A 22629-nucleotide genomic window follows, 5' to 3' on the forward strand; every position below is an offset into this window, starting at 1 on the left:
CCATTTTATTTGTTGTCCTTACGTCATAATGATTTATAACCCCTACAGAGAGAATTAAGTCGGTATTTTTATTTATAATTTTAAAGGAAATAATTCACCTCTTTGTTAGACTGTTTTCCTCAACGTTATAGTTATGTTAATTAATATTACACTGTTAAATATCTATATCTATATATATATATATATATATATATATGTATATATATATATATATATATATATATATATATATATATATACATATATATATATAGCTTCTCAGCTTCTCAGGCAAATCATATAGTTGAAGTAGATGCCTTATCGGCTGTTCAGATTTACTTAACAAAAGAGGAGTGTAGGATACTTCTCTTGTTGCCTTATTTGAATTTGACTTTATTAAATGTATTTATATTGTCATTTGGTGCAGCCGGGCCAGAGCAGGAGGGGATAGAAAGAGAAAAAAAGGAAGACAGAGGGGGAAATTGTGGGGATAAGAGGGGGATCAGACAGAGAGACAAAAATAACAACAGCAAACACAACAATAACAACAAAAACAACAACAACAATAGAAGAACACCAGCACATGCGATATGTACAAATATGATCATAAAAGTGATAGCAAAGAAGCAGTTAGTGAAATAAATAATAATATAGAAATGACAATGAGCATTTTTACACTACAACTGGAGCAATACAAATACCAATTGAAAAAGTGCTATTGATCATGAACAATACCAATAGTTTACCTCTATTATCAACAATACAGTTGTTCAAATGCAACAATACTTATACATAATGATAACTAGAAAGATTTAAAAAAAAAAAAAAATTAAAAAAAGGAATACTGAAAAATGGAGGGGACGAGAGAGGCAACCTATATTAATCTTGTAGATTGTTATAGTAACAATAGATTAAGCTCTGTCAATATGCCATGTGTTACCCAGTTTACCCTAGGGCAACAACGTTGATATATGTGTGATGAAACATGATTATGTGCATGAGTGTATGTATGTATATGTACTTGTATATGAAAATAATGTGTATATGACTGTTTGTACAGTAAATGTATATGTACAGTATGTGTATATGAATGTTTGTACAGTGAATGTATATGTACAGTATGTGTATGTTTGTACCGTGAATGTGCGTGTAGATGGACGAACTTGGAGTATGTAGGTATGTACTGTATTTGTGTATGTATGTGGGAGCGTAGGTACCTATGTATGTACGTTTGTATGTACGAATGACGGTGTGTGTGTGTGTGTGTGTGTGTGTGTGTGTGTGTGTGTGGGTGTGTGTGTGTGTGTGTGAGTATATGTGTGTTTGTATATAATATATATTTGACTTTTAGTGTGCGTGGGAGCCAGAGTACGGCCTCAGCCGCCCAGAGAGCCCAACCCAAACAGTAGGTGTGGCAGCCAGGGAGCCAGGGACCACCGGCCCCACGCAGCCATGCCAGCCAGGCCAGCCAGCGACGGGAACCCCAGAGCCCGGCCCACCGTGCCGCCCGGAAGAGCCAGCAGCAGGCCGCAGACAGACGCACCAGGCAGAGGACAGGGCACGAGAGAAGCAGCGGACGGCCAGACCCCAAGCCAGCGAGAGACAACCCCTCACACGGGCAGAAAGACGGGGCGCCCCGCCCGGGGGGACCCAGGGATCACCGCAACCGGACGGGAAGACCGCCCCGGCCCCACCAGCACCCGGGCCCCCACGACCCCACCCTTAACCCCGGGGAGCACTGCGCGGTCCACAACAGGCCGCCCCACCCAAATCGCCCACCACAGGACCACCCAGTGCAGGGCCGCGGGAACCACCCACCCCACCCGCAGGGACCCCAACAATGGAGATGGAACAACCAGCAACCGCCCTGTCGAAGTTCCCCCCCTGAGGGAGAGGGAAAAAACAAAACAAAACAAAACAAAACAAATCGAACCTACTTACAAGTTTGACAGGATACACCTTGTCAAATGATATGAAAGCATGTGTTAATCCCAAAGCCTATTATCAAGGCTTAGGGCAGGCTGATTACAAAAATACATGCGTAATAAAACCTGACAAAAAATTATTATATATGCAATTATGCAGTTCTAAGATAAGAAAAATAAGTAATATATTAATGAATTATATTCATATATATGTTTCTTAAATAAATTGTCAGTAGAATTAAACCTCTTTAGTCATAATTTTTGCGCTAAATAAAAACGTCATGTCTATGACTTCAGTGCCAGACTTCGGTTTGTTTGATATTGTCATTTCTGCTACAAGTGGTGAAAAAAGTGTATTACAACTGAGTACTGCTGTGGACCAGAGATGAAAAACAGACACGGTACTAATGAATCAAAAAGGGTACAATACTCTAAGGTACCGATTCCAGGGCATGACGGCTCCAGAACAGCAGAGGAGCACGTTGGGCATGTTCGGCAGCGCACAATCGCAGAGTACTTACAAGAAGACACAGTGTGTAGACAGAAAAGGGAGAATGGACACATTTTGGACTAAAAACTGACAATTCAGGTGAAGTTATAACACCGAAGCACCCTCAGGAAGAGGTGCTGTAAGACATGGCTAGCTAGCTAGCAGCTAACGTCCATCCAAAGTCGGCAGTGTTTTAGCTACTTCTAAAACACTAATCCTCGCCTCCATGGCGACAAATAAAGTACGTTTCTTACAAGTAACATTATCACAGCAGGACGAGGAATAGCTAAACATGCTTCACTTCACATCGTAGGAGGATACAATAGCTCACCGCTAACAAAAGCTAGCGCACCTGAATGTAAACAAATGCCTTGGGTGGACCTACACCTGACATCCACTGTAATGATGCCAAGTACAATAGCGTATGTAGTTGATACGACTATGATTACATCAATATTCTTTATGGTCACAAAATCTTTTTTCCTTTTTTTAAAATTCATATCATGTTTATAAACTCAGGAAATATGTCCCTGGACACACGAGGACTTTGAATATGACCAATGTATGAACCTGTAACTACTTGGTATCGGATCTATACCTTAATGTGTGGTATCATCCAAAACTAAGGTAAAGTATCAAACAACAGAAGAATAAGTGATTATTACATTTTAACAGAAGTGTAGATAGAACATGTTAAAACGGAAAATAAGCAGATATTAACAGTAAATGAAGTAGATTAATAATACATTTTTAAAGCTTGTCCTTTATAATGTTGACAAAATAATAGAATGATAAAATATGTTACTGCATACGTCAGCAGACTAATTTGCTTGCTTACTTCCTACTAAAAGACAAGTTGTCTGGTATGTCCGCTATTTTATTTAAGGATAAAATTGTTCTTCGATTGCAATAATAAACATATGTTTAACGTACCCTAAGAGTTAATGTTCAAATAAAGCCAATAATATAATTTTTTTGTGGTCCTCTTAATTTATAGAAGTATTGAAAGGTATATAAATTGGTTTTGTTACCAAAATATTAGTATCGGGACAACCCTAGTATGTACTGTAGCATTTATTTATGACCTTTATTTTCGACCATGTCTGAAGAAAAAAATGATACCAGTGATGTTTGTCTTAATCATCAGGGCTTAATTGGGGTACAATTGTAATCATTTGCCACAATTAACAGGTCACTAAAAACAATATCCACATTTAAAAAAAATCCAAGCACAGTTTTTCAAACCATTAGATTAGTTTTTTATATACAGTATCACATTCTTTGGGGGGCATCACGACACAGAAAAACATCATGTGACCGCACAGGCCTCCAGCGCTGTCCCATTTCTCACCATAACGAGTGGGCACCCCTATTCAGCGTGGAACAATGTTTTCTCCCACCCAACAGATTTATGCCCCTTAAACCTATCTCAAACCGTTGCTCATTTGCATGTTGTACACTGACTCAATCACCGACTGCGTGCAAAATGAGAAACCAAGCGAAAAGATTCACCATTTTAATCATCTTATAAAACTGGCGCGTCGGCAAATATTTAAAAGCCTGTACTGTATAAGTAATGGTGGCAAATGCCCTGTCTGGAGCTTAATAATGAAGGAGTGCACCCCCCTTTGGGAGTTATGGATGTCCCTTGGAGTTCGGGGAAGGAATGCAAGCCCACCCCCAACACCACTCCCCACCCTGCGTCCATTCATCCACTCACTGCCGTAATGAATGCAAGAGAGAAGGGAAGCTGCAGGAAGTCCACTTTCCAGTTCTGAGTGGCCCACTGGACCCTTCGCCATCATGGGGAGAAAGATCAAGACTGTTTACATACTTCCTCTCCTCCTTTTTACTGGTGAGACATAATTACTTAATCTTTAATGTTAACATATTTTTCAATCATTATTTGCTGGATGCTGCTTTAGCTTGGATGTTCACTGAACTGCAATGCGAGCTGTTGGTCTGAGTTGTGGGTCTGTTTTAGAGCTCGATTTAGCGACAACCTCAAAAAAAGATTTAAGGCTTAGCAAAGAAACGCCGTATTGTCCAAAAATTTGTTTCTGGTTCATAGAGCTTGTGCAAGACCCCGCTATGCAACTCTACTTGATTGTCAAATAACAATTGCACTATTGCTGAGAAATAAACATTCACTCTAAAGTGCCGTGTAACAAAATGCGTTGATAATATAACATATTGTTCGAACTATAAGGCGCAGTTAAAATCTTTTCAGTAAAACAAAAAAAAAATCAACAGTGCGTCTTAAAACCCGGTGCGCCTTATGTACATATTAATTCCGGTTGTGCTTACCGACCTCCAATACATTACAGTTGGTACATAATGTAGTGGAAAGTGTGACCAGTAGGTGGCAGTCACACATAAGAGATACGTGTGGACTACAAGTTGACACCTGTTAAATAGATGACGCGAGCAAGCAACACCAAAACATGGATGATTTTTTGAGAATATAGAACATTATACATGTACAAAACCCAAAACCAGTGAAGTTGGCACATTGTGTAAATGGTAAATACAAAACAAAGTACAATGATTTGCAAATCCTTTTCAACCTATATTCAAGTGAATAGACTGCAAACACAAGATACTTAAAGTTTAAACTGAGAAACGTTGTTATTTTTTGCAAATATTAGCTCATTTGGAATTTGATGCCTGCAACATGTTTCAAAAAAGCTAGCACAAGAGGCAAAAAGACTGAGAAAGTTGAGGACTGCTCATCAAACACTTATTTGGAACATCCCACAGGTGAAAAGGCTAATTAGGGACAGGTGGGTGCTATGATTGGGTTTAAAATCAGCTTTCATTAAATGCTCTGTCATTCACAAACAAGGATGGGGCGAGGGTCACCACTTTGTGAACTAATGGGTGAGCAAATTGTCGAACAGTTTAAGAACAACCTTTCTCAACAAGCAATTGCAAGGAATTTAGGAATTTCACCATCTATGGTCCGTATTATCATCAAAAGGTTCAGAAAATCTGGAGAAATCACTGGACGTAAGCGATGATGTTGCGGACCTTCAATCACTCAGGCGGTACTACATCAAAAACAGACATCGGTGTGTAAAGGATATCACCACATGGGCTCAGGAACACTTCAGAAAACCACTGTCAGTAACTACAGTTGGTTGCTACATCTGTAAGTGCAAGTTAAAACTCTACTATGCAAAGCGAAAGCCATTTATCAACAACACCCAGGCACGGCGCCGGCTTCGCTGGGCCAATGCTCATCTAAGACGGACTGATGCAAAGTGGAACAGTGTTCTGTGGTCCGACAAGTCCATATTTCAAATTGTTTTTGGGAACTGTGGATGTTGTGTCCTCCGGACCAAAGAGGAAAATAACCATCCAGATTGCTATAGGCGCGAAGTTCAAAAGCCAGCATATGTGATGGTATGGGAGTGTATTAGTGCCCAAGGCATGGGTAACTTACACATCTGTGAAGGCACTATTAATGCTGAAAGGTACATACAGGTTTTGGAACAACATATGTTGCCATCCAAGCAACGTTATCATGAACACCCCTGCTTATTTCAGCAAGACAATGCCAAGCCACATTCTGCACATGTTACAACAGCGTGGCTTCATAGTAAAAAAACTGCAGGTACTAGACTGGGCTGCATGTAGTCCAGACCTGTCTCCCATTGAAAATGTGTGGCGCATTATGAAGTGTCAAATACCACAACAAAGAACCTGGACTGTTCAATCAACTTAAGGTGTACATCAAGCAAGAATGGTAAAGAATTCCACCTGAAAAGCTTCAAAACTTGGTCTCCTCAGTTCCCAAATGTTTACTCAGTGTTGTTAAAAGAAAAGGCCATGTAACACAGTGGTGAAAATGCCCGTGACAATTTTTTTTCCAACCTGCTGCTGCCATTAAATTCTAAGTTAATGATTATTTGCAAAAAAAATATATTTTCTCAATTCGAACATTAAGTATCTTGTGTTTGCAACCTATTCAATTGAATACAAGTTGAAAAGGATTCGCAAATCATTGTATTCTGTTTTTATTTATGAATTACACAGCGTGCCAACTTCACTGGTTTTGGGTTTTGTACATTACAGTATGACTTTGGTAAGCTATGAAGCCGCACCACTTGATGGAACGCGGCACATTATTGCTACCATAGTTAGACGTACTGTGCTTCATCATACGGGTATTATTATGGTGTGTGTGGTAAGGACCCCAAAATGGCACCTATTAGGAGACATAGTTTTGTGTGTTTTGTTTTGCAATATTATGCACCTGCTGATGTGTACTTAGGACCAGCAAAAGTTTGGAAAATGTATGCCTTCCTGCATCGTGGTCCAACGCCGTATTTAATAACCTCCTTCTTTTTCTGTCTTTAATGTGGGGCATTCATCCCAATACCAGGTAACATACAGTTATATATCTGTCAGTAGACTTGCTATAGATATGCTAAAACTACCGGTACAACAAAAATGATGGGGAGAAGATGCTCAGAAATAAGACCCGCCCACAAAATGGCGCATCCTGAAGAGATGGCCAGAAAGCGGCTTGAAGATGGTCTGTAAAATATAATCCATGCAACATTGCGACCAAAGAACTACCATTACCAGAAGTGTTTTAAGTGTAGAAAAAAAAAATCATAATCCATCCATTTCCTACCGCTTATTCCCTTTGGGGTCGCGAGGGGCGCTGGTGCCTATCTCAGCTACAATCGAGCGGAAGGCGGTGCACACCCTGGACAAGTCGCCACCTCATCACAGGGCCAACACAGATAGACAGACAACATTCACAATCACATTCACACACTAGGGCCAATTTAGTGTTGCCAATCAACCTATCCCCAGACCCCTTTAATGCAATTTATAATCCGGTGCGCCTTTTTTATGAAAACAGACCTGAATAGACCAGCTCATCGGCAGTGCACCTTATAATCCAGTGCACCATATGCTGATACGCAGCATGTACTGTAAATGCTGCCTGCTTACACAATAATGTTGTGCATCAAACATTATAATGTGTGTACAAAGTGAAAGAATGAAACACAGAGACATGATTAGCACATGGAGGCATATTTAGCGCGATTTAAAAGTTTGCAAAGAGGAGTTCGTAAATCGAGGTTTCTTAGGATAGTACATGGAAGCTGTGGATTAGATCGAGCACTGCTGCCACCTGGCTGCAGGCTTGTGTATCGTTGTAACATGAACACAAAAGTGTAGCCACAAGGGTTGTCCCAATATCAATATGTTGGGCCTGATACCGGCACCAAATGTATTTTGATACTTTTCTATATAAAGGGCACCACAAAAATGGCATTGTTGGCTTTATTTTAACAAAAAATCTTAGGGTACATTAAACATATGTTTCTTATTGCATTGTTGTCCTTAAATAAAATAGTGAACATAGAAGACAACTTGTCCTTTAGTAGTAGATAAGCAAACAAAGACTCCTAATTAGTCTGCTGACATATGCAGTAACACATTGTGCCATTTATCATTCTATTATTTTGTCAATATTATATTTTACAAGCTGTAAAAATTTATTATTAATCTACTTGTTCATTTACCCTTAATATCTGCTTCCTTTCTCTTTTAACATGTTCTATCTACACTTCTGTTAAAATGTAATAATCACCTATTCTTCTGTTGTTTGATACTTTACATTAGTTTTGGATGATACCACAAGTATGGGTTTTAATCCGATACCAAGTAGATAAAGGATCATACAATAGTCATAATTTAAGTTCTCATGTGTCCAGGGACGTATTTCCTGAGTTTATAAACATAATATAAATTAAAAAAAAAAAAAAAGATTTTGTGATGATAAAAAGTATTGATGTAATCATAGTCGTATCGACTAGATACGCTCCTTTAATTGGTATCATTACAGTGGCTGTCAGGTGTAGATCCACCCATGGCATTTGTTTACATTGTGACGCCGGTGAGCTATTGTATCCTCCTACGGTGTGTAGTGAAGCATGTTTACCTATTCCTCGTCCTGCAGGGATGATACTTGTAGGAAACTTAATTTATTTGTCGCTATGGAGGCAAGGATTAGTGATTTAGCAGAAGCTAAATCACTGCCAACTGCGGATGGATGTTAGCTGTTAAAAAGCTAGCCATGTCTTAAAGCACCTCTTCCTGAGGGTGTATCAATGTTAGAACTTCACCTTTATCTTTAGTTTTTAGGCCAAAATGTGTTCATTCTCCCTTTTCTGTCTACACACTATGTCTGGTTGTCAGTACTCCATGTTTGTGCGCTGACGAACATGCTCCTCTGCTCGTAGAACCAGCAATGTCATGATGTGACGATGCGTCGTCATATTAGTTAAAAAATGTAACCCAAAGATACATGGGGGAACCAGTACTTTTCAAACAGAGTATAGTACCGAATATGATTCATTAGTATCGCAGTACTATACTAGTACCGGTATACCGTACCACCCTAGTAGCCACAAATAATCAATCAATCAATCAATGTTTACTAATATAGCCCTAAATCACTAGTGTCTCAAAGGGCTGCACAAACCACTACGACATCCTCAGTAGGCCCACATAAGGGCAAGGAAAACTCACACCCAGTGGGACGTCGGTGACAATGATGACTATGAGAACCTTGGAGAGGAGGAAAGCAATGGATGTCGAGCGGGTCTAACATGTTACTGTGAAAGTTAAATCCATAATGGATCCAACACAGTCGCAAGAGTCCAGTCCAAAGCAGATCCAACACAGCAGCGAGAGTCCCGTTCACAGCGGAGCCAGCAGGAAACCATCCCAAGCGGTGGCGGATCAGCAGCGCAGAGATGTCCCCAGCCGATACACAGGTGAGCAGTACATGGCCACCGGATCGGACCGGACACCCTCCACAGGGGAGAGTGGGACATAGGAGAAAAAGAAAAGAAACGGCAGATCAACTGGTCTAAAAAGGGAGTCTATTTGAAGGCTAGAGTATACAAATGAGTTTTAAGGTGAGACTTAAATGCTTCTACTGAGGTGGCACATGTCCAACTCTGAAACACTCAAAGCAGAAAAAACTTGTTCTAATTTAACTGACTCCTTACCCAGACCAGTAGTCTCGCATCTTCCATTTAAATCCGGCTTCAGGATGGAGGGAAGTGGTGTTCTGTGGGGATTAGCCTTTTGCTTTGTTTTTAGCCCCGCTCGGCATCCGCGTTTCCGATCACACCGCTGGCGTCTGCTCCGTAGACGGCCCCCGCTGCTACTATACTCCCCTGCTTCACAGGCCGCTGGATGTAGCTGTCGAAGTATTCCCGTGCTAGTTAGCAGGTCTAGCAAGCATGCGTCTATCAGTCCAAAACGGCCCGATATGTCCACATCCAGAAGTGTCTGGCGGTCGTACGTGATCACGGAGTGACCACGATGTGAGCCAGCCATAAAGTTTGTAGAATTGTCCGGTATTTCAGCCAAATGTTCCATATTTAGCAGGAGCTCCTCGAGGTCGCAGCCCTTCCGGGCGCAGGTAGTGGGCTGTTTTAGGGAATTTTTGATCAAATTATCCGTAGTAGCAATATTAATAATGTTGTGTTTATTATGCCCAGTGCATTTAGTATAATTACGACCATATCTAGGAATTGATACGACGGGAATTTTCCGATTGTTTGTTTGTTGCTTTGATAAACTGCACGCATCATAGTTAGCCAACTCAGTAGAACGCATGTTCCGATTGTTTGTTTGTTGCTTTGATAAACTGCACGTATCATAGTTAGCCATATTTCCTTTTGCTCCCTTTTCTATTTGAAGTGTCTGGATTGAAGATACGAAACAAGCTGCTGGGAACATGCTTGCAGGTGCAAGATGGAAGCCCAGGGGGGAGAGTGTCCCTTGGAGAATGCGACCCGCATTCGGCCTTACAAGAATGGCTGTGGCTGCCTGGCGGCCAGGCTCTTAGCAACAGTTTCAGTGGGGAGTGTCTGACTGCACCAGAGGAGCAGTTTGAGGGTGTGCGCATGCAGCCCTGCGACGCCCAAATCCAAAGTGAAGAAGCTGGTGCAGAGTTGGGCGATGACGCAGGCAGCCAGAAATGGTCTTGTTCCAAGAAAGGCCACCTGACTTCGCTGGGGAAGGGTCTGCACTTGAGTGCCGCACAAGAATCTACTTTACTGTTCTTATCGAGGGAACATAAACAGGTGAGACAATTAGCGGCCTCCAGCCTACACTAAATTAGGCCAGTGGAAAGATGAATATTTTAACCATGGGTGTCCAAACTAGTGTGACCTGCGAGATGGCACAAGTTCAATAAACAAATTAACCAGGAGCAGTCTGTCCAAATACGAAGGTCCCGAGTAGTCCTCGGTTCAATCCCAGGCACGGGAGCTTTCTGTGTGGAATTTGCATGTCCTCCCCGTGAATGCGTGGGTTCCCTCCGGGGCGGTTTAGCTCGGTTGGTAGAGTGGCCGTGCCAGCAACTTGAGGGTTGCAGGTTCGATTCCCGCTTCCGCCATCCTGGTCACTGCCGTTGTGTCCTTGGGCAAGACACTTTACCCACCTGCTCCCAGTGCCACCCACACTGGTTTAAATGTAACTTAGATATTGGGTTTCACGATGTAAAGCGCTTTGAGTCACTAGAGAAAAGCGCTATATAAATATAATTCACTTCACACTTCACTACTCTGGCTTCCTCCCACTTCCAAAGACATGCCCCGGGGATAGGTTGATTGGCAACACTAAATTGGCCCTAGTCTGTGAATGTTGTCTATCTGTCTGTGTTGGCCCTGCGATGAGGTGGCAACTTGTCCAGGGTGTACACCGCCTTCTGCCCGATCGTAGCTTAGATAGGCACCAGTGCCCCCTGCGACTCCAAAGGGAATAAGCAGTAGTAAATGGATGGACAGTCTGTCCAAATCATATATGAATATTCATTAGTCTGATAATTGTCATTATGTCGCCATCTGGTGGCCAAATTAAACAAACTGTACTATTAATTGTATTTTTAAAACACCAATGCCCATTATTGACTTTTTTGACCAATCCAAACAACCCTCTCTAGTCATGGTGCAAAAAAATAAAAAAAATCAACCAGCACAAAAATTCAACAAACATGGTCTCACATAACACAACCTACTCATTGAACTTTATGGATAGTACAAAAAAAGTCCAATCAACATAAAAAAAATAATAATAATATGACACCCATTTAAGTTCACTACAAAGCAGGATGGTATAACCGCAAAACATTGTCCACACGATCCATGTTTGGTGCATTTTAGCTGCATGATATTTCTGATCAATTAAAAAACTTAAAGAGGTTGTCTGTGAAGTAAGCAAAATAGGAGTTGAACGTTTACATACTCTCAATAACCAATTATAATAATTACTAATTATATCCCCATTATATTTTAATCCATCCATTTTCAACCACTTCTCCCTTTTGGGGTCACGGAGGGTGCCGGAGCCTATCTCAGCTGCATTCGGGCGGTAGGAAGGCCAGTTAAAAAGTTTGGACACCCCTGATTTAAACCCTCACGTTATCTTGGAGTTGTTCTACTCACCAGCAGGGAAGCCGTTGGCGGACATTGGACAACCAAACGCTGTGTGACGGCAGAGACGGCAAACATCATCATCACCACCACCACCAACATCAACACTTTCTGGAAAGGTCAATGGAACATGTTCTCTTACCAATCACTGAAATAGATGGACAAGCAGGTAGGGGTTATTCGATTTATATGTGTTTCTGTTTGAAAATGTGTATAAAATGCAGAATATATTTCATTATTCACGTATCCTTAATATGTCCTGTTTGTCTTCTTATGTCTTGTTTTTCGTTTGTTATAGTTTTTCTATGTTTAGGATCTCTTTCTGTTTCAGCGCTCCTTCCCTAATTTCGTTATTAGGAGCACTGATTGATCGGACCTGCCTCTGACTAGTAATCAGGACACTCACATGTGGCTGATTACTAGTCAAAGGGTTATTTATGCTGGTCCTGCCGTCCGATTGGCGTGAGATTATCACTCGCTACACACGACTGTTTGTGTTTCCTTGCTTGCCTTGTGATTCCCTGCACACCGCCTGCTGTCCCGTGTATATTTGGAACACGACACTGTCACCATGCGGAAATGTAACATAATACTCTCAACAAGAATACACATAAGGCATAAATATTGTCAGAGGGTGAGATAACCCTTGGAATGGCCAAAGGTATAGATGTGTGTCCAGGTTTGAGGATACAGTAGGCTGTCTTATTTTAATGGCTTTATTATAATCTTTGCAAACCGGGTAATGTTTGCTGTGGTCTGAAACAACATGGCACACAAACAACTATCAGAAATGCAGCCAATATTACATACAGATAATGTGTTATGAGACATGGAAAAATAAACTAATTACATGATGCAAATATATGATCAATCAATCAATCAATGTTTACTTATATAGCCCTAAATCACTAGTGTCTCAAAGGGCTGCACAAACCACCACGACATCCTCGGTAGGCCCACATAAGGACAATGAAAACTCACACCCAGTGGGACGTCGGTGACAATAATGACTATGAGAACCTTAGAGAGGAGGAAAGCAATGGATGTCGAGCGGGTCTAACATGATACTGTGAAAGTTCAATCCACAATGGATTCAACACAGTCGCGAGAGTCCAGTCCAAAGCGGATCCAACACAGCAGCGAGAGTCCCGTTCACCGCGGAGCCAGCAGGAAACCATCCCAAGCGGAGGCGGATCAGCAGCGCAGAGATGCCCCCAGCCGATACACAGGCAAGCAGTACATGGCCACCGGATCGGACCGGACCCCCTCCACAAGGGAGAGTGGGACATAGAAGAAAAAGAAAAGAAACGGCAGATCAACTGGTCTAAAAAGGGAGTCTATTTAAAGGCTAGAGTATACAAATGAGTTTTAAGGTGTGACTTAAATGCTTCTACTGAGGTGGCATCTCGAACTGTTACCGGGAGGGCATTCCAGAGTACTGGAGCCCGAACGGAAAACGCTCTATAGCCCGCAGACTTTTTTTGGGCTTTGGGAATCACTAACAAGCCGGAGTCCTTTGAACGCAGATTTCTTGCCGGGACATATGGTACAATACAATCGGCAAGATAGGATGGAGCTAGACCGTGTAGTATTTTATACGTAAGTAGTAAAACCTTAAAGTCACATCTTAAGTGCACAGGAAGCCAGTGCAGGTGAGCCAGTACAGGCGTAATGTGATCAAACTTTCTTGTTCTTGTCAAAAGTCTAGCAGCCGCATTTTGTACCAACTGTAATCTTTTAATGCTAGACATGGGGAGACCCGAAAATAATACGTTACAGTAGTCGAGGCGAGACGTAACAAACGCATGGATAATGATCTCAGCGTCTTTAGTGGACAGAATGGAGCGAATTTTAGCGATATTACGGAGATGAAAGAAGGCCGTTTTAGTAACGCTTTTAATGTGTGCCTCAAAGGAGAGAGTTGGGTCGAAGATAATACCCAGATTCTTTACCGTGCCGCCTTGTTTAATTGTTTGGTTGTCAAATGTTAGAGTTGTATTATTAAATAGAGTTCGGTGTCTAGCAGGACCGATAATCAGCATTTCCGTTTTTTTGGCGTTGAGTTGCAAAAAGTTAGCAGACATCCATTGTTTAATTTCATTAAGACACGCCTCCAGCGGACTACAATCCGGCGTGTTGGTCAGCTTTAGGGGCATGTAGAGTTGGGTGTCATCAGCATAACAGTGAAAGCTAACACCGTATTTGCGTATGATGTCACCTAGCGGCAGCATGTAGATGCTGAAGAGTGCAGGGCCAAGGACCGAACCCTGGGGAACTCCACACGTTACCTTAACGTAGTCCGAGGTCACATTGTTATGGGAGACACACTGCATCCTATCAGTAAGATAAGAGTTAAACCAAGACACCGCTAAGTCTGACATACCAATTCGTGTTTTGATACGTTCTAATAAAATATTATGATCGACGGTATCGAAAGCAGCGCTAAGATCGAGGAGCAGCAACATAGATGACGCATCAGAATCCATCGTTAGCAATAGATCATTAGTCATTTTTGCGAGGGCTGTCTCCGTGGAGTGATTTGCCCTGAAACCGGATTGAAAGGTTTCACATAGATTGTTAGACACTAAGTGTTCATTTGACTGCTCCGCAACAATTTTTTCAAGGATTTTTGAAATAAAGGGAAGGTGAGACACCGGTCGGTAGTTTACCATGAGGTCAGGATCGAGGTTAGGTCTTTTAAGAAGAGGATGAATAACCGCTTTTTTGAATGCTAGGGGAACAGTGCCTGAGGAAAGTGATAAGTTTATAATATTTAGCACTGATGGACCTAATAATACAAAGAGCTCCTTGATCAGTTTCCCAGGAAGAGGGTCAAGTAAGCATGTTGTCTGTTTTATTCCATTTACACGTTGTAACAATTCCTCTAATGTTATTTCCTCAAAACGAGAGAAACTATTTTGGAGGGCAGTATCCGCCGTATATACCATCGTATCAGTGTTAATAGAACCCCGTTGTAGCTGGGACGCATTGCCTTTAATCTCCTTTCTAATGACTTCAATTTTCTTACTAAAGAATTGCATAAAGTCATCAGCTGAGTGGGTTGAGCTACTGGAAGGGGTCCCTTGTTGGGTTAGCGATGCTACCGTACTAAACAAAAATTTAGGATCGTTTTTATTACGGTGGATGAGATTTGAGTAATATTTAGCTTTAGCTAAGGTAAGCATGCGTTTATAAGTTATTAAACCATCACTCCATGCTTGATGGTGCACCTCAAGTTTAGTCGTGCGCCATTTGCGTTCCAGCTTTCTACATAATTTCTGAGCTCTAGTTTCTTCTGTAAACCACGGGGTGCGCTTTTTTGGAGCCTTTTTTAACTTTAGCGGTGCTATGTTATCAATGGTTTCGCGCAGGGTGTCGTTAAAGTTGTTAGTGAGGTTATCAATAGAGCCCACATACTGTGGGAATGGTGCCATTACCGAGGGCAGTAGGTCAGCAAGAGTTGTCGTTGTGGCCGTATTAATGTTGCGGCTGCTATAGCAGTTATTATTATTATTAGTTTGACGAACATGCGTCTGAACCTCGAATTTTATAAGGTAATGATCGGACAATACTTTAGTACACGGGAGTATCGTAACTTTGGAGACGGTGATACCCCTGACAAGCACTAGGTCTATCGTATTACCGTTGCGATGCGTGAGTTCATTTATTATTCGTGTGAGACCACAGCTATCAATTACAGTCTGGAGCGCTACGCACGGTGGGTCCGATGGGGTATTCATATGGATATTAAAGTCCCCCATTATGATTATATTATCGGCGTGTGTCACTAGATCAGCAACGAACTCTGAGAATTCATTGATAAAGTCCGAATAGGGCCCTGGGGAGCGGTAGATAACAGCCAGGTGTAGAGGCAGTGGTGTGACAGACCTCATAGTAAGCACCTCAAAGATTTATATTTATTATTTATGCTAGGACTAAGGTTAAAGTTTTCGTTGTATATTAGTGCGACCCCCCCACCCCTTTTAAGCGGACGGGCAATATGCGCATGTGTAAAGTTAGGAGGACATGCCTCATTTAGCGCAGAAAAGTCGTTTGGTTTAAGCCAGGTTTCGCTGAGACCGATGACGTTAAGATTGTTGTCTCTGATAATATCACCAACTAACAACGTTTTGGGAGACAATGATCTTATGTTTAAAAAAACTATATTATAGGTAGTGGGCTGTTTTAGGGAGTTTTTGATCAAATTATCCGTAGTAGCAATATTAATAATGTTGTGTTTATTATGCCCAGTGCATTTAGTATAGTTACGACCATATCTAGGAATTGATACGACAGGAATTTTCCGATTGTTTGATTGTTGCTTTGATAAACTGCACGCATCATGGTTAGCCACCTCAGTAACGGGGATTTTCCGATTGTTTGTTTGTTGCTTTGATAAACTCCACGCATCATAGTTAGCCACCTCGGTAGAACACATGTCCAACTCTGAAACACTCAAAGCAGAAAAAACGTGTTCTAATTTAACTGACTCCTTACCCAGACCAGTAGTCTTGCATTTTCCATTTAAATCCGTCTTCAGGATGGAGGGAAGTGGTGTTCTGTGGGGATTAGCCTTCTGCTTTGTTTTTAGCCCCGCTCGACATCCGCGTTTCCGATCACACCGCTGGCGTCTGCTCCGTAGACGGCCCCCGCTGCTACTAGACTCCCCTGCTTCACAGGCCGCTGGATGTAGCCGCCGACGTATTCCCATGCTAGTTAGCATGTTTAGCACGCACGCGTCTATCAGTCCAAAACGGCCCGATATGTCCACATCCAGAAGTGTCTGGCGGTCGTACGTGATCACGGAGTGACCACGATGTGAGCCAGCCATAAAGTTTGTAGAATTGTCCGGTATTTCTGCCAAGTGTTCCATCTTTAGCAAGAGCCCCTCGAGGTCGCAGCCCGTCCGGGCGCCGCCATCTTGGAATATCTGATGCAATATGTACATACAGCTGGCCTAAATAGCATGTTAGCATAGATTAGCTTGCAGTCATGCAGTGACCAAATATAGCTGATTAGCAGTCCAACAAGTCAATAACATCAAAAAAGCTCATCTTTGTGCATTCACGCACAGCATAAGACGTATGGTGGACAAAATGAGACAAAGGAGTGGTATAAAACATGTCTTTCTGTGGCAGCGTCGGAGAGAACTGTACATTTAAAACAAACTTTTGAGTCACAGTCCACACAACGGTGAGTTCAAGGACCGCTAAAATTAGTAGGACAAAACGGTGCTCACCAAATAGAATAGAATATAGGATAAATCTTTATTGGCATTGTACATTGTAAAACGAAATTGTAAGCACAACTGATTTAGTGGAAATTCATAATAACACATAAAAACATATGAACATAGATAAATACAAACCCCGTTTCCATATGAGTTGGGAAATTGTGTTAGATGTAAATATAAAGGGAATACAATGATTTGCAAATCCTTTTCAACCCATATTCAGTTGAATATGCTACAAAGACAACATATTTGATGTTCAAACTGATTAACGTGTTTTTTTTGCAAATAATCATTAACTTTAGAATTTGATGCCAGCAACAGATGGCAAAGAAGTTGGAAAAGGGGGAAATAAATACTGATAAAGTTCAGATATTCTTATCAAACACTTATTTAAAACATCCCACAGGTGTGCAGGCTAATTGGGAACAGGTGGGTGCCATGATTGGGTATAAAAGCAGCTTCCATGAAATGCTAAGTAATTCACAAACAAGAATGGGGCGAGGGTCACCAATTTGTAAGCAAATTGTCGAAAAGTTTTTGGACAACATTTCTCAACGAGCTATTGCAAGGAATTAGGGATTTTACCATCTACGGTCCGTAAAATCATCAAAAGGTTCAGAGAATCTGGAAAAATCACTGCACGTAAACGATGATATTATGGACCGTTGATCCCTCAGGCAGTACTGCATCAAAAACAGACATCAGTGTGTAAATGATATCACCACATGGGCTCAGGAACACTTCATAAAACCACTGTCAGTAACTACAGTTGGTTGCTACATCTGTAAGTGCAAGTTAAAACTCTGCTATGCAAAGCAAAACCCATTTATCAACAACATCAAGGAACGCCGCTGGCTTTGCTGGGCCTGAGCTCATCTAAGATGGACTGATGCAAAGTGGAAAAGTGTTCTGTGGTCTGACGAGTCCACATTTCAAATTACATCTTGAAACTGTGGACGTGGTGTTCTCCGGAACAAAGAGGAAAATAACCATCCGGATTGTTATAGGCGCAAAATTGAAAAGCCAGCATGTGTGATGGTATGGGGGTGTATTAGTGCCCAAGGCATGGGTAACTTACACATCTGTGAAGGCACCATTAATGCTGAATGGTCCATACAGGTTTTGGAGCAACATATGTTGTCATCCAAACAACGTTATCATGGACGCTCCTGCTTATTTCAGCAAGACAATGCCAAGCCACGTGTTTCAACAGCGTGGTTTTGTAGTAAAAGAGTGCGGGTACTTTCCTGGCCCGCCTGCAGTCCAGACCTGTCTCCCATCGAAAATGTGTTCCGCATTATGAAGCGTAAAATACGACAGCGGAGACCCCGGACTGTTGAACGACTAAAGGTCTACATAAAACAAGAATTCCACTTTCAAAGCTTCAAAAATTTGTTTCCTCAGTTCCCAAACGTTTATTGAGTGTTGTTAAAAGAAAAGGTGATGCAACACAGTGGTGAACATGCCCTTTCCCAACTACTTTGGCACATGTTGCAGCCATGAAATTCTAAGTTAATCATTATTTGCAAAAAAAAAATAAGTTTATGAGTTTGAACATCAAATATCTTGTCTTTGTAGTGCATTCAACTTAATATACGTTGAAAAGGATTTGCAAATCATTGTATTCCGTCTATATTTACTTCTAACACAATTTCCCAACTCATATGAAAACGGTGTTTGTAGATAAAAATACATATAACACATAAAAATACCAAGCACAAAGCTCACATGCACAGTTATTCTTGTCTTATGTTCAGCTACACTATTGCTCTCAGGTAAAAAGTGTTCTTATTTTAAAATACTTTCATCAGTGAAGCATAAACACAACATATTAAACAGTGGACTTTTTAACAATTAGGAAAGTTTGTGTCATGTTTGTCCTCCTACGGAAACCGTACAACAACAAACATTATATTTTTCCCATTTCCATACATTTTTGAAAAACCTCCATAGAGCCACCAGGGCGCCGCTAAAGAGGCGCATGTGGGTGAAGAGCTGCGGGTCCTGACCCCCGGACTAGCCTGTACTCAAGTGGTGGGATAGAATCACTGCGTGTGTGGAGCTGGTAACCATCAGAACTTGTCATTGTCTTATTTATGTCATTATATGTAGGAGACTGTAACAAATAAAAAAAAAAAAAAGATTTAGAACATCTTTAGCGAGTCTTTCTCGTTTGCCATGATAGTTAATCCCCCTCACAGGTGTGGCATAGATGCTGATTAGTCAGAATAATTATTGCAAAGTTACGCCTTAGGTTGGCCACTATAAAAGACCAACATCTCAGGGATTGCATGGCAAGCAGACATGTTAGCTTTTGAGCATGTTTGGCGGGCTCTAATTTGGCTTGTATGTGGTAAATGCACATTTGGGCCAACATAAGGCGCACCTGTACAATAATAATGCTGTCTAATCTTCAATTTGATATGCCACACCTGTAAAGTGGGTGGATTATTTTGACAACAGGTTTGAATAGATTATTTAACAATGTTTGAGAGAAATAGGCTTTGCGTGGTACATTAAAAAAAAAGTTTTAGACACATGAAAACTGAGGAAATAATTACAAAATAATAATAATAATAAAACAATGAATATATAATATATATAAATCATATATACATTATAATATAAACAATATATAATATAAAATAAATAATACAAATGAGAATATTGACAAAAAATGGGGCAAAATAAAATGTTCATATTATTGTTGAGTGTATCTTATTGTAGCTTTATTAATTATTACTGTGTTTTATAGTATTTTATATTCCTTATAATTTCTTACTTTATTCACACTTAATTTCTTCATTTTCCTTTAACATGGAACAAGCTGCAATACTCAGTTGTTTCCTTTTTTATACTCATATTGGTATTTTGTCCATTAGTTTTTCAATTATCATTTGTACGCCTTGATTTATTATTTTTACCAGCAGTTTGCAGGGTTCATAAAACTGTTATTCACTAACATTACCAATATAACACTCATTATACTTTCATCCACTTGAATATGAAAATACAAAACATCTTGTTTTTTCGAATACCATAATTCTATATGCAGTACATGTTTTAACACAACTGAGAAGGTTACATATAAATGTAATTAATTTATTTCTTCATAATTGAATAATGAGATGAAAATGATGTAGTCCCCAACTAATAATAACACACGCACATTCAACTCAGTCTAGCAAGATAGTTTATTCCTATTAAGTTCTACCTTTGCAGCAAATATCCAACGTTATTTAGTGTAAACGCTCCCAAGAACAGCATTGTGTCAAGTTGTGTACGTTGTGGTCGACTGTCGTTACACAATTCTAGTTAGCGCCATCAGAATTGCTCAAATAGGGAAGATGACATGTGAAACAATGACACAGGGAGTGGCATGACTTTGTTGTAAATATCCCACAAAAACAAACAAAGGCAATGAATAAGCCGTGGGTTTGTTATCACAAAGCTGGTTCAGCATCAATATCACACATTAGTTGGTTCAGTCAAAGAAAACTAATAAGCATGTGTTTATGTGTGTTATGGTAGGGCGATATTGCTGAAAACTGTATCACAATATACAAACCCCGTTTCCATATCAGTTGGGAAATTGTGTTAGATGTAAATACAAACAGAAAACAATGATTCGCAAATCATTTTCAACATGTATTCAGTTGAATATGCTACAAAGACAACATATTTGATTTTCAAACTGAGAAACATTTTTTTTTTTGCAAATAATCATTAATTTTAGAATTTGATGCCAGGAACACGTGACAAAGAAGTTGGGAAAGGTGGAAATAAATACTGATAAAGTTGAGGAATGCTCATCAAACACTTATTTGGATCATCCCACAGGTGTGCAGGATAATTGGGAACAGGTGGGTGCCATGATTGGGTCTAAAAACAGCTTCCCAAAAAATGCTCAGTCTTTCACAAGTAAGGATGGGGCGAGGTACACCCCTTTGTCAACAACTGCGTGAGCAAATAGTCAAACAGCTTAAGAACAACGATTCTCAAAGTGCAAATGCAAGAAATTTAGAGATTTCAACATCTACAGTTCATAATATCATCAAAAAGTTCAGAGAATCTGGAGAAATCACTCCACGTAAGTGGCATGGCCGGAAACCAACATTGAATGAACGTGACCTTCAATCCCTCAGACGGCACCGTATCAAAAATCGGCATCAATCTCTAAAGGATATCACCACATGGGCTGAGGAACACTTCAGAAAACCACTGTCACTAAATACAGTTGGTCGCTACATCTGTAAGTGCAAGGTAAAGCTCTACTATGCAAAGCGAAAGCCATTTATCAACAACATCCAGAAACGCCGCCGGCTTCTCTGGGCTCGAGATCATCTTAGATGGACTGATGCAAAGTGGAAAAGTGTTCTGTGGTCTGACGAGTCCACATTTCAAATTGTTTTTGGAAACATTCGACATCGTGTCATCCGGACTAAAGGGGAAGCGAGCCATCCAGACTGTTATTGACGCAATGTTCAAAAGCCAGCATCTGTGATGGTATGGGGGTGCATTAGTGCCCAAAGCATGGGTAACTTACACATCTGTGAAGGCTCCATTAATGCTGAAAGGTACATACAGGTGTTGGAACAACATATGCTGCCATCTAAGCGCCGTCTTTTTCACGAACGCCCCTGCTTATTTCCGCACGACAATGCAAAGCCACATTCAGCTCGTGTTACAACAGCATGGCTTCGTAATAAAAGACTGAGGGTACTTTCCTGGCCCGCCTCAAGTCCAGACCTGTCTCCCATCGAAAATGTGTGCCTCATTATGAAGCGTAAAATACGACAGCGGAGACCCCGGACTGTGGAACGACTGAAGCTCTACATAAAACAAGAATGGGAAAGAATTCCACTTTCAAAGCTTTAACAATTAGTTTCCTCAGTTCCCAAACGTTTATTGAGTGTTGTTACAGTGGTGAACTTGCCCTTTTCCAACTACTTTGGCACGTGTTGCAGCCATGAAATTCTAAGTTACTTATTATTTGCAAAAGAAAAATAAAGTTTATGAGTTTGAACATCAAATATGTTGTCTTTGTAGTGCATTCAATTGAATATGGGTTGAAAAGGATTTGCAAATCATTGTATTCCATTTATATTTACATCTAACACAATTTCCCAACTCAACTTGGAAACGGGGTTTGTAAGTGTTTTGTATTGGTTGATTTAAAAAAAGATTGATATTTGTAGACCTATCGAAAATAAGAACCAGGAGAAAAATATATTAAATGTAAACATTCAAATATAATCTTCCTCTGATTACAATTAATCCCTTAGCTACAAACGTAGAGAGAAAATGTCAACACAACCATGGAAAACACTCAGCCCCTGTTGAGCGTATTAAGCCGGATAACTCCTTAGCCGGATAACTCCTTAAACCGGGGGTGTCCAAACTTTTTCCACTGAGGGCCACACACAGAAAAATTAAAGCATGCAGGGGCCATTTTGATATTTTTCATTTTCAAACATAACAAATTATATGGATTTTTTTTTTTTTTACCGTTAGGTCTCGATCAGT

General features: G+C 40.7%; 1 protein-coding gene across 1 annotated transcript in view; it reads left to right on the forward strand.

Annotated features, from left to right (window-relative positions):
* Positions 1-4092: 4092 nt before the first annotated feature.
* si:dkey-245n4.2 (uncharacterized) overlaps positions 4093-22629 on the forward strand; it is a 33556-nt gene continuing 15019 nt past the window's right edge. The window contains exons 1-3 of the mRNA XM_061906260.1: positions 4093-4249; positions 10135-10520; positions 11886-12039. Of these exons, the coding sequence (XP_061762244.1) occupies positions 4126-4249; positions 10135-10520; positions 11886-12039 (664 nt within the window). The 5' untranslated portion in view covers positions 4093-4125. The remainder of the gene's footprint in view (positions 4250-10134; positions 10521-11885; positions 12040-22629) is intronic.

This window comes from Nerophis ophidion, linkage group LG07, assembly GCF_033978795.1.
Source record: "Nerophis ophidion isolate RoL-2023_Sa linkage group LG07, RoL_Noph_v1.0, whole genome shotgun sequence".
Classification (NCBI taxonomy): domain Eukaryota; kingdom Metazoa; phylum Chordata; class Actinopteri; order Syngnathiformes; family Syngnathidae; genus Nerophis; species Nerophis ophidion.